Source organism: Muntiacus reevesi, chromosome 11 (assembly GCF_963930625.1).
Source record: "Muntiacus reevesi chromosome 11, mMunRee1.1, whole genome shotgun sequence".
Taxonomy (NCBI): Eukaryota; Metazoa; Chordata; class Mammalia; order Artiodactyla; family Cervidae; genus Muntiacus; species Muntiacus reevesi.
The window spans coordinates 75,628,023-75,640,079 of record NC_089259.1 but is presented as its reverse complement, the minus strand read 5'-3'; the positions used below and the strand labels follow the sequence as shown (position 1 = coordinate 75,640,079).

Below are 12,057 nucleotides of genomic sequence, written 5' to 3'. Positions count from 1 at the left end.
TGTGAACTAGATGAAGTTCTGACAGGACTTTGTCTGCCTCCGTTTACATCAAACAAAGGCGAGGAAGAGAAGCAAGGAGCTCTCACATCCTGTCTTCCGCCGTTGTGGCACAGGAAGTCATCAGATGCACAGGAGTTAAAATATACAGTGTCACCTCTGAGTGAGATCTCAAGCGATTCAAAAAGAACAAAATACATGACACAGGAAGAAAAGGATAAAGCAAATATTTTTGAGAGAGACCCAATGCATCTCAAGTCTTTAACTTTGAAGGTAAGGAAATCCCCGCTTTTCCATATGCTCGAAGCAAAGAAACTGCAGGTGAACGTTAAGGAGCAAGTGAAAAGGGAGCAGAAAGGGAGAAGGGACGCAGTTGTGATTCTGAGCGAAATCTGCCCTTTTGTCACTTCTTCAACGCATCTTAAATCTGACACAATAAAAGCAGACAGAGGTGGTCCGGGAGTCCTAAGGCATCCTGTGCCACATCTCAAGATCCAAGCCTCACGGCCCTCAGTACAGAGAGCACCTCCAAAGTCAACTGACAGAAAGAAAGAAAAACGATATCTGCCACCAAAAGAAAGGGACAGAGCACACACACCAGCTGTGAGAGGCTCCGTGCGTGCCAGTGGCTCAGATTTCAAGGCAGAGACATCATGCCCTCCTCATGTGTTTGGCATTGCTGAGCACGCTGCTCTGAGTAGGAGAGAGAAAGCGCAGCCAAGCACGGAGGAGAGCGCAGAACAGGGGCAGGGGGGACCTGGAGACCCTGGTGTGACTCCAACAAAAACCGCTCCTGCCTTGCCTTCTCCATCAGACCACAGACTGGATGCAGAGATCAGAGAAGACAAACACCTGCCTGCAGTCACGGGATTCTCTCCACCATTTCAGCTCCTTGAGTCATCAGGTGCAGGGAAAATCAGATACACAGATTTCAGTCAAGGTGTTAGCTCGTGTAATATAACAGTAAGAGCTAACGGACGTGTGTCATATAAAGAGACAGAGATCAGGGTAAAAAGAAAAGACGAGAAAGATAGAACGCATCCCCAGATCACAGCTGTGGAAGCCCACACATCCCCACTTACACATTTACTCAGTAGAAACAGACTGCCTTTGAATGTCAAAGAGCAAGGGAGGGAAGTGCAGGATGGCCGTGGAATGGTTCTGAGGGGAACTCGTGCCTCCTTACCTTCTCCATCTTACCTGAGACAGGACGCTAGCAGGAATGAAAAGAAGGATACAGAAAGAATAACGCAATCCTGTTTTCCACCACTGAAAATTTATGATCCACTCAATCTAAACACAAAACCAGATGCTAAGTCATTTGATGGTCATTTGTTTAAAAACAAAGCTAGACTCAAAACAGATAATGAAGACAGAGTGCTTCCAATATCTGTGCATCAGAAGGCAAAGAAATTACCACTTTCACATAGATGTGATGCCAAAGAATCACAGTGCAAAATTAAAAAGCAGAAGAAAATGGCACAGAGAGAGGACAGTGAACTAGTCACAAGATTGAAAAACATCTGTACTTCTTTACTGACTCTACCATATCTTAAATCTGATAAACCAGAAGGAGAGAGGTACATGATAAGAATCACAAAATTGCCTCCCCCACAAGCAGAGTCCAAGGAATCGTCACAATATGCTGACACCAATGACGGGGAACTTTCAAAAGATGTAAAAATATTAAAAGAACACATGCTGCAGAAAGAAGAGAAGGAGAGAAAGGAAAATGTGGATATGAATAGTAGAGTGGACCCCCGTAACATGGATTTGAAAGCAAAGGAATCACCTATTGTACTTACACACAGTCTAACTGACCTATCTATAAGAGAAGAGGGCATGTCAATGCTACCAAGATCCTCTTTTCCCCCAGTAAACTTCCAGAAATCGTCAGGTTCTGAGGAAGTGGCACATGTAGAGTCAATGGCGAGAGATACTGTCATCAGTCCCTCCAGAGAAAAATATTTGCCCCGGAACAAGAAAGAGGACGGAGTAGAAAGAAGAAACTTTGTATCTCCCAAACATCAAGGGAAGGAGATGCAGGAAAGTAAAGCTGAACCACATATGGTTCTGACCAAATCTTCCACTTCATCCCCATCTCTCTCTGCCCTCAAACTGGATAAAGAGGTCCAAGTTGATGATGAAATGCTAGCACGTACAAGGTCTATGTTGTGGAGAATAGCATATGGGGGGGAATTATATACAGACACAACTAGTGGTGATACCACAGAAGATGGTCAAAACCTGACCAAATCTTCTACTTCATCACCATTTGTCCCTGCCCTCAAGTTGGATAAAGAAATACAAGTTGATGATAAAATGCTAGCATGCAGAAAATCTGCTCTGGGGAGAATGTCGTACGCAGGAGTAGTAGTACATACAAAGACAATTAGTGGTAGTACCACAAAAGATATTCAAAACCCGACCAAATCTTCTACTTTATCCCCATCTCTTCCTGCCCTCAAACTGGATAAAGAAGTACAAGTTAATGATGAAATGCTAGCACATAGAAGGTCTGTCTTGGGGAGAATTTCAAATGCAGGGAAAATAGTACATACAGAGACAATTAGTGGTAATACCATGAAAGATGTTCAAAACCTGACCAAAACGTCTACCTCATCACCACCTCTCCCCACCCTCAAATTGGATAAAGAAGTACAAGTTGATGATGAAATGCTAACACATACAAGGTCTGTCTTGAGGAGAATTTCATATGCAAGGGAAATAGTACACAGAGATTCAGTTAGTAGTGACATCACAAAAGACGGTCAAAACGTCACCAAATTTTCTGCTTCATCACCATATCGCTCTGCCCCCAAATTGGATAAAGAAGCTCAAGTCAATGATGAAATGCTAGCACTTAGAAGGTCTGTTTTGGGGAGAATGACATATGCAGGGGAAACAGTACACAGAGATTCAATCAGTGGTGATACCATGAAAGATGGTCAAAACTTGACCAAAATTTCGACTTCATCACCATTTCTCCCCACCCTCAAATTGGATAAAGAGGTACAAGTTGATGATGATATGCTAGCACATACAAGGTCTGTCTTGGGAAGACTATCATATGCAGGGGAATCAGGACGCACAGATTCAATTAGTGGTGATACCACAAAAAATGATCAAAACTTGACCAAATTTTCTGCTTCATCACTGTCTCTTCCTGCCCACAAATTGGATAAAGAAGTTCAAGTTGATGACAAAATGCTAGCATGTAGAAGGTCTGTCTTGGGAAGACTACCATATGCAGGGGAAATAGCACATACAGATTCAATTAGTGGTGATATCACAAAAAATGATGAAAACTTGACCAAATTTTCTGCTTTGTCACCGTCTTTTTCTGCCCACAAGTTGGATAAAGAAGTTCAAGTCAATGATGAAATGCTAGCACGTAGGAGGTCTGTCTTGGGAAGACTATCATATGCAGGGGAAATAGCACATGCAGATTCAATTACTGATGATATCACGAAAGATGGTCAAAACCTGACCAAATTTTCTGCTTCATCACCATCTCTTTCTGCCTTCAAATTGGATAAAGAAGTTCAAGTCAATGATGAAATGCTAGCACATAGAAGGTCTGTTTTGGGAAGAATGCCGTATGTAGGAGAAATAGCACATACAGAGACAATGAGTGGTAATACCATGAAAGATGTTCAAAACCTGACCAAATTTTCTACTTCATCCCCATCTCTTCCTGCCCTCAAATTAGATAAAGAAGTACAAGTTGACAATGAAATGCTAGCATGCAGAAGATCTGCCTTGGGGAGAATTTCATATGCAGGGGAAGTAGTACATAGGGGTTCAATTCATGGTGATACCACAAAAGATGGTCAGAACCTGACCAGATTTTCTGCTTCATCACCATATCTCTCTGCCCTCAAGCTGGATAAAGAAGTACAAGTCAATGATGAAATGCTCACACTTAGACGGCCTGTTTTGGGGAGAATAGCATATGTAGAGGAAACAGCACATGCATATTCAATTAGTGATGATATCACAAAAGATGGTCAATACCTGACCAAATTTTCTATTTCATCACCATCTATCCCTGCCCTCAGGTTGGATAAAGAAGTACAAGTTGATGATGAAATGCTAGCACAGAGAAGGTCTGTTTTGGGGAGAATATCAAAGGCAGAGCAAATGATACATACATATTCAATTAGTGGTGATTCCAGGAAAGGTGTTCAAAATGAGGAACAACCTATTCCTGAGAAAGAAGAGAGGGACAGAGAAAAATCAGTAGATAGGAGAGGTGTGACACACACCAAATATATAATTTTGAAGTCCAAGAAATCACCTTCTTCATACACGCTCCACAGATCAGAATTGTATCTGAACCTCGGAGGGACGGGGCAAAGGAAACAGGAAACTCAAGGTAAACCACCTGGTAAGGTGGTAAGAAATATTTACCTTGCCACACCTCCAACTAAGCCGAAATTGGATAAAGGCACACAAGTAGATGAAGGAAAGCTTGGAATTAAAAAACCCTCTCTACTTCCACGAATGATTTCAGCATTATCAGATGCAAAGAAGAGAACAGATACAAAGGGAATTAGTGGTGATGTAATAAAAAGAAAACAATGCATGTCAGAGAAAGAACAAAAGCTTGATGTGAAAAACGTAGATATGAGGCTACGGACCCATCACAAAAAATCAGCGATTTCACCAATTCCGGATGTCCTTAGTACAAAGAAATTTGTGTTGAATGTTATCAAAGAACCAGGGGGAAAAGTACACAAAGATAAAGATGAACCAAGTACGGTCCTGACAAGGACTTTTATTTCTATCCCTTCTGCACCTCTTTATTTAGATTTAGGGAGCAAAACAGACAAAGACACACCAGGAATCACAGGATCCTCTCATCCACAGCAAAATCTCCAGGAAACATCAGATACCCAGAAAACATCAGATACCCAGAAAACAGCAATTACAGAATCAGCTGCTGGTGAGAGGGATATTGTTAAAAATGCAGAATGCTCAGTGCCAGAAGAGGCCATGCAACAGTGGACATCAAACTTTGTGATCAGTGTACAGCAAAGGAGGGAACCTCCACAAGTCAAATCTGAAGGAGATGTGAGTCAGTTACTTTCAGATTCACAGCAGGAGGACTTTTATGTCACAGGGTATGGTACTATAAAAGGTGGGAAAAGGCTAGAAGGTTTCTTTGCAGGGTCAGAGGCTCAGCAAGAAAACTACAAACCAGGAACTTTGGCTACAATTCTTTCCTTCCCCATGATGGATCTCACTAAAATTGAAAGTCTGAAGAAAGAAACAGAAATAATGAATAACTTAAACCATAAAATAAGTCCTCACGTTCTAGTTTCACTGCCAAGGAAACTATCCAAGGAGATATATGCCACACTTGGCTCCCCTGTCAGTTCAGAAGGATTTTCTGCTTCAAAGCAAGGTGTCCACCACCAAGAAGGAGCTTTATCACAAGCATCTCCAGCATCTACAGATCTGTGTAAACTTGATAAGCCAGAAGAAGATAGACAAAACAATGGAAAAACAAGTGAAATGTCCCCTCCCAAAGTGTTAGCACCACAGATAAAGGAGCCCCTTGAGGAAATGAATATCACAGAGTCAGATGCACTCCAAAATGCAGATCAAGAAATCATCATGAAAAAGCAAGTGGTGTTGCAGTCTGGGAGTGGACAAAAGACCAGAGTGGATTCTAGTCTTTCTCTGAAAATTCCACTTCAACATGTAAAGCAGAGGACATCACTGGAAATAGATGTGCGCAAGCAAAGTACAGCGTGCCCTGGGATACAGATGCTCCCAGGAACACAGATGGGCATGACAGAGCCTGATGCCCACAGAGGGAAAAAGGAGCAGACGTTGCTTGTTCCCGATAAAGAGGCACACAGTCTAGAATCGCTTCAGAAGTCTGTCTCCTCCTGGACTTTTCCACTTCAATCTGGAGATGTGGGGAGAAAAAATGAAACTGACACCGGCTCTACTGGAAATCTGAAGCAAAAAAAGTTAGAAATGAAAGAAGGGATATTAAAAATAGATACAAACATAGCTGTCCATCTAGAAGAGGACAGAATAGAAATGTACAAACACACCATTGTCAATCTGGAGGAGGAGACCATAAAAATGGACACAAGCAATACAGTAAACCTGAACACTGCATCTCTAAAGGCAGACGAACCTCAAATTGAGACTCGGGTAATCACTCCTATGGCAAACAGATGCCCAACTGAGCAAAAACATAAAAGGGAACGAGAAGTGTCCAGTGCAAAACATAACATTCAACTACAAAAAATGCTTCAAAAGCATGCTCTGGATTCATTTTATGCCTATATTCCTCTTTCTCCCAAATTAGGAGGCCAGAAAGGCAGATTAACAATAGAAGACTTGAAAAGAGAATTGAGCCCCAAATATTTAAATATGAAAATCCAAAAGCATCCAATTATACAGATTCTAGGCAACATGGGACGAGGTACTCCAAGCAATCGAAAGAAATTAGAGTATAACTTTAACAAATCAAAGAAAATAGCTTTGAGAAGAGGAGATGCCTCAGAAATATTTATCAGAAGTCTTTCTATTTCCACAGTGAGTCCATCTCAGACTAAAGAACCAGTAAAATCTCAGACAAACCTAGAAAGTGCAAAGAGAACCCATATTTCAGAATTCCAGAAGAAATCACCAAATACTAGTGAAACTATGAAGAGGAACAGTTCAAGCATTGTAAAAGAAGGGAACCAGAATTTTACAAACACAGTTCCACAGGATTCGCAGCCCTTCATGGTGGACAAACAAAAAATGCACAAACTTCCTAACATCAAATCAGAAGCAAACCTCAGCAGTGAAATAAATAAAAATTTAGCTCCACAAACAAACGAAAGGGTTGTTCCAGACCAAGATAACTCAAGGATCATAAAAGAAGCTGACGTGCTTATGACCAAACAAGAAAAGGCACCAAAACCCATTGAAACACCCACAGAATGTCTAATCATGTCTAAATATCCAAAGGAAAATGTGGAAAGGATTGTAAAAGAACCTGACTTGCTTATGGTTGAACAAGAAAAGGCACCAAAACCCATTAAAACACCTACAGAGTGTCTACTCATGTCTGAAAATCCAAAGGAAAATGTGGAAAGGATCGTAAAAGAACCTGACATGCTTACGGTTGAACAAGAAAAGGCACCAAAACTCACTGAAACTGGTACAGGGTGTCTACTCATGTCTGAAGATCCAAAGGATGTGGAAAGGATCGTAAAAGAACCTGACATGCTTACGGTTGAACAAGAAAAGGCACCAAAACTCACTGAAACTGGTACAGGGTCTCTAATCACGTCTAAGGAGCCAGAGGAAAATGTGGAAAGGATTGTAAATGAACCTGACTTGCTCAAGGTTGGAGAAGAAAAGGCACCAAAACCCATTAAAACACCTACAGAGTGTCTACTCATGTCTGAAGATCCAAAGGAAAATGTGGAAAAGATTGTAAAAGAACTTAACATGCTCATGATCGAGCAAGAAAAGGCACCAAAGCTCACTGAAACTCCTACAGAGTGTCTAGTCATGTCTGAAGATCCAAAAGAAAATGTGGAAAGAATCATAAAAGAACCTGACTTGCTTACAGTTGAACAAGAAAAGGCACCAAAACCCATTGAAACACCCACAGAGTGTCTAGTCATGTCTGAAGATACAAAGGAAAATGTGGAAAGGATCGTGAAAGAACCTGACTTGCTTACGGTTGAACAAGAAAAGGCACCAGAACCCACTGAAACACCTACAGGGTCTCTAATCATGTCTAAGGAACCAAAGGAAAACGTGGAAAGGATCATAAAAGAATCTGACATGCTTATGGTTGAACAAGAAAAGGCACCAAAACCCACTAAAATGGGTACAGGGTGTCTAATCATGTCTGAGGATCCAAAGGAAAATGTGGAAAAGATTGTAAAAGAACCTGACATGTTTTTGATCCAGCAAGAAAAGGCACCAAAACCCATTAAAAAACCTACAGAGTGTCTAGTCATGTCTCAAGATACAGAGGAAAATGTGGAGTGGATTGTAAAAGAACCTGACTTCCTTAAGGTTGGAGAAGAAAAAGCACCAAAATCCATTAAAAAACCTACAGAGTTTCTAGTCATGTCTCAAGATACAGAGGAAAATGTGGAATGGATTGTAAAAGAACCTGAGTTGCTTATGGTTGAACAAGAAAAGGCACCAAAAACCACTGAAACACCTACAGAGTGTCTAATCATGTCTAAAGATCCAAAGGAAAATGTGGGAAAGATTGTTAAAGAACCTGGCATGCTTATGATCCAGCAAGAAAAGGCACCAAAACCCACTGAGACACCTACAGGGTGTCTAATCATGTCTGAAGATCCAAAGGAAAATGTGGAAAGGGTTGTAAAAGAACCTGACTTCCTTAAGGTTGGACAAGAAAAGTCACCAAAACTCATTAAAACACCCACAGAGTGTGTAATCATGTCTGAAGATCCAAAGGAAAATGTGGAAAAGATTGCAAAAGAACCTGACATGCTTATGATCCAGCAAGAAAAGGCACCAAAACCCTCTGAAACTCCTGCAGGGTGTCTAATCATGTCTACAAATCCAAAGGAAAATGTGGATACTCACATGAACTGTACCCTAAATATGAACAGTTCTCCTCCAAGGGTAGAAGAACCACAAGATGAGACTCAACTATTTGATACCATGGGGTGTGCCTCGCCACTGGATCAGAGGGATCAGAGTGAACCTGTACAGGACACAGCCATACAAAAGGCCCAGCAACAAGAAACTTCTCTAGGAACTGTGCCTATTCAACCCCAAGTTAAAGGTAGCGAAAGAAATACAGTGGGATATAGTCCAAGTGCAGGAATTATGATTCCTCTTTGTGAAGCAATTAAAAATGTTCTTGAATCCCAGATAAAAAACATGATCCAAAACAAGTTTTTTCCTAAAAACCTTGAAAAAGTAAAAGACAATAAACCTGATTATTGGAACTCACAACTTTTCACAAGGGGTCCAAGTACACTATCCCTGACAGTACATCCTGAATTGCAGCCAAAACCTATTTTAGAAAATTTTACTTGCAAAGAAAAAATTAAGCTCACGAATCACTTAGAGTCAAAAGCACCTGAAATAAGACTGAATTTGATACCAGAGGTGGTAAAGCGATCCTTCCAAAGGTTCAGCTTTTATCAAAAATTGGCTATTTCAAAACATAACAGTTGGAAGCTCTATCCAAGATGTAAACAAATGTTCTTTTTGCCTCTGGAAGGGATTGATACTGTAGAATTTAACCTAAAACACAAATACGAAAAAGACTCAGCTCCTGTCAGTTGTATGAAGTCACTGATTGTTAATGTTTCAAGAGGCAGTGAAGAGGCAGTGAACATTACAAAGTTAAAGAGGATGAAAGCGCTAGAAAGTGGAGCACCTTCACTGACTTCTGCTAGGGAGAAAACACTGCCTCATATTCTCCAGAACTGCTCAGTAGGAGAAAAAAACAAACTCCTCATACACTTTTCTAAGAAAACACTGGAGATTCAAATGAAAACCTTTCCCAGAATTGTAAGGGAATCTTACACAATGGCCAGTGCTCAGGATAGAAGGAAACCTTTATCTAAATGTGTTCATTCTGTGGTCAAAGTACCAAAACGAAAAAACAGAGTTTTGTTACTTTTTGAGGAGAACTCTCTTCATCAAATAGATCTTGATTTGCAATACAAATACTTTCGTTTTCTCCTGGGTTCTCCAGTTGCATGGGTGTTCCCTAAGCCAACTGCATTTCCCAAGCATAGTCTTAAATTACAGACAGTTGCAATATGTAAAAAAGGAGACAACAGTGGGGAAAGTGGCGGTCATTCCACTGATACACAACCGTTAGAACATATCCCTTTCAAAAAACCAAGTTTCCATGAAGATGCATCATTAGTCAGAAATCTCTTGGCACCTGCCCAGGTGTGTGCCCTTGACCGTGATCAACACAGCACAGTGCAGAAAGATGCCATGGCTCTTTCTAAGTTAAAATCTCATGTGACTCCAGAAAAAGGTAAACAATGTCATGTATGGTTTCAAGAAACAAATACATATGAATCTGTTGATTTAAAGATTCAGAAAAAGGCTCAGGATGTAGGTGGTTCCCATTCAATTCAGAATTTTGAAGATTTTACTGACAGTCAGACAGATATCGATAATTCAGATAACTTGGAGGAATGCTCAGCTCCTGATGTACATGAGAGTGAAGACTGTATCTTTTTAGATGCCACCCCTTATTTAAGTCAGGAAGCAGAGAATATTCTATTTGAATTACAGAAAGGCATACCTGTGGAAAATCTCTACAAGAAGAAAGTCAAAATGGGTTTGAAACCACTTTACAGTGAAGATGTGGGTTCCCATCATATTAGAGGCCATCGACAACATTCCTCAACTGTGACACCCCGTTCTTATGAACCCCGTAAAAGCAGGACACACAGGTCATCCTCCAGTATTACACCACCTTCTTATGACTCCCACAGAAGCAGGAAACCTGGATGGTCCTCCAGAATGACACCATCATCTCACGAATCCCACAGAAGCAGGAAACCTGGATGGTCCTCCAGAATGACACCATCATCTCATGAATCCCACAGAAGCAAGAAACGTGGATGGTCCTCCAAAATGCAGCCTCCTGACTCGTGGTGTCACAGCTCCTTAAATACCGTTGAGCCACCATCTGTATCATCTTCCATTTCCTTCAATGGGGAGATGCTTTCACAGACTACAGTGAGCGGGAAAAATTATTCTTTAGTTCCCTTAACAGAATCCAATATTAAATTACATCTTGCAAAAAGCCAAGGCAAACCTCACAGGCATTCAGAAAGCAGAGAAAGAAGGAAGGCCAAATTGGACTTCTTTAGAAAGAAAAACATGCCTTGGGAATGTGATGACAGTTACACAAAGAGTAAACAGAAACACTCAGGAAGGAAGAATGTGAGGGATTATGAATCAGAAAGACTGGATTATTTCCCAAGTAAATACAAATCATCAGCAAAACCTCATCAAGAGGATATCAGCTTCCATTCTGAAAAAAAACAAAACCAGGCATTTTTTTATGCCTGTATACCAGCAGACTCGCTGGAGATTATACCCCAAACCATTCGCTGGACTATTCCCCAAAAAACTGTAAGGAAGAGAAACTTCAGAGTTCCCCTGGTGGCCAAGATTTCAACGTCTTACAGTATATGGAACTCATCCAAAAAGTTGTTGGGATCGCTGTTAGAGTCCTTCAGCTTACTTCATTAAAAATGATATTACCATTTCAAGATTCATCTTGAGAGGACAGCTGGTTGCTAAGATGATATTCTTTGCAAAATAAAATCGTATCAGGTCAGATGGCTTCCTCGTGAAGTGTTTTCTAAACTGACACCCTACGGTAGATTGTACTACAAATCTACCATTCTGGGAGGGCGTGTTGGGACAGCGAATGGCTTTGGGTTTGGTCCAGCCATGCAAGAGAGCTCTCTTTAGTTTGTGCCTCCTTATAATCCCCCAGAGGAGAAGCCCCCAGGTGCCAAAGCCCCCTTCCCACCCCACCCCAGCCCACCCCAATGACTGCAGGGTGAGTTGGAGGAAGTGTAGCCCATAAGTGAGAACCTGAAAGGCAGGAGGACGTAGATACTCAAGGGAGACAGTTTCAGGGAGCAGCGAGGGCTGAACAATGTCACGTATCACAAGATACAGGAGTAAAATACTTTTCTGAGGACCCAGTTTCCTCTGATGACTTTGTCGTCATCCCCAGTGGCGAGCAGAACCCGCAGCATCTCCATGACCTGCTCACCATCTGCCACAGCTGGGGCAACAACAGGCTTGAGGACTCAGACCCCACCCCCAGGGTCTTAGAGGAGGCCCGGAAAAGCCGAGTCTGCCCAGGAGCTGCTGGGAAAACCCAGATATGTGAGGTTGAGGGTGGGTGGTGGCAGGATTTTTAGCACCAGGTGAATTTTTTTTAATGTACTTTGTGCTGGCTTATTTCTAGTATGTTAATAAAATACTGGTCTCACTGGGGGGAAAAATCTTTATTTGCCTCAAAAATTCCATAATGTTGATCATTTTATTTTA

At 41.4% G+C, this 12,057-nt stretch overlaps 1 protein-coding gene across 1 annotated transcript in view; it reads left to right on the top strand.

Moving 5' to 3' along the window:
* The window catches only part of CCDC168 (coiled-coil domain containing 168), a 35,720-nt gene extending 24,479 nt beyond the window's left edge, over window positions 1–11,241 (top strand). The window contains exons 7-13 of the mRNA XM_065901815.1: window positions 59–858; window positions 895–1,005; window positions 1,207–2,767; window positions 4,181–6,897; window positions 8,149–8,247; window positions 8,695–10,433; window positions 10,590–11,241. Of these exons, the coding sequence (XP_065757887.1) occupies window positions 59–858; window positions 895–1,005; window positions 1,207–2,767; window positions 4,181–6,897; window positions 8,149–8,247; window positions 8,695–10,433; window positions 10,590–11,241 (7,679 nt within the window). The remainder of the gene's footprint in view (window positions 1–58; window positions 859–894; window positions 1,006–1,206; window positions 2,768–4,180; window positions 6,898–8,148; window positions 8,248–8,694; window positions 10,434–10,589) is intronic.
* The last annotated feature ends 816 nt before the right edge of the window (window positions 11,242–12,057 follow it).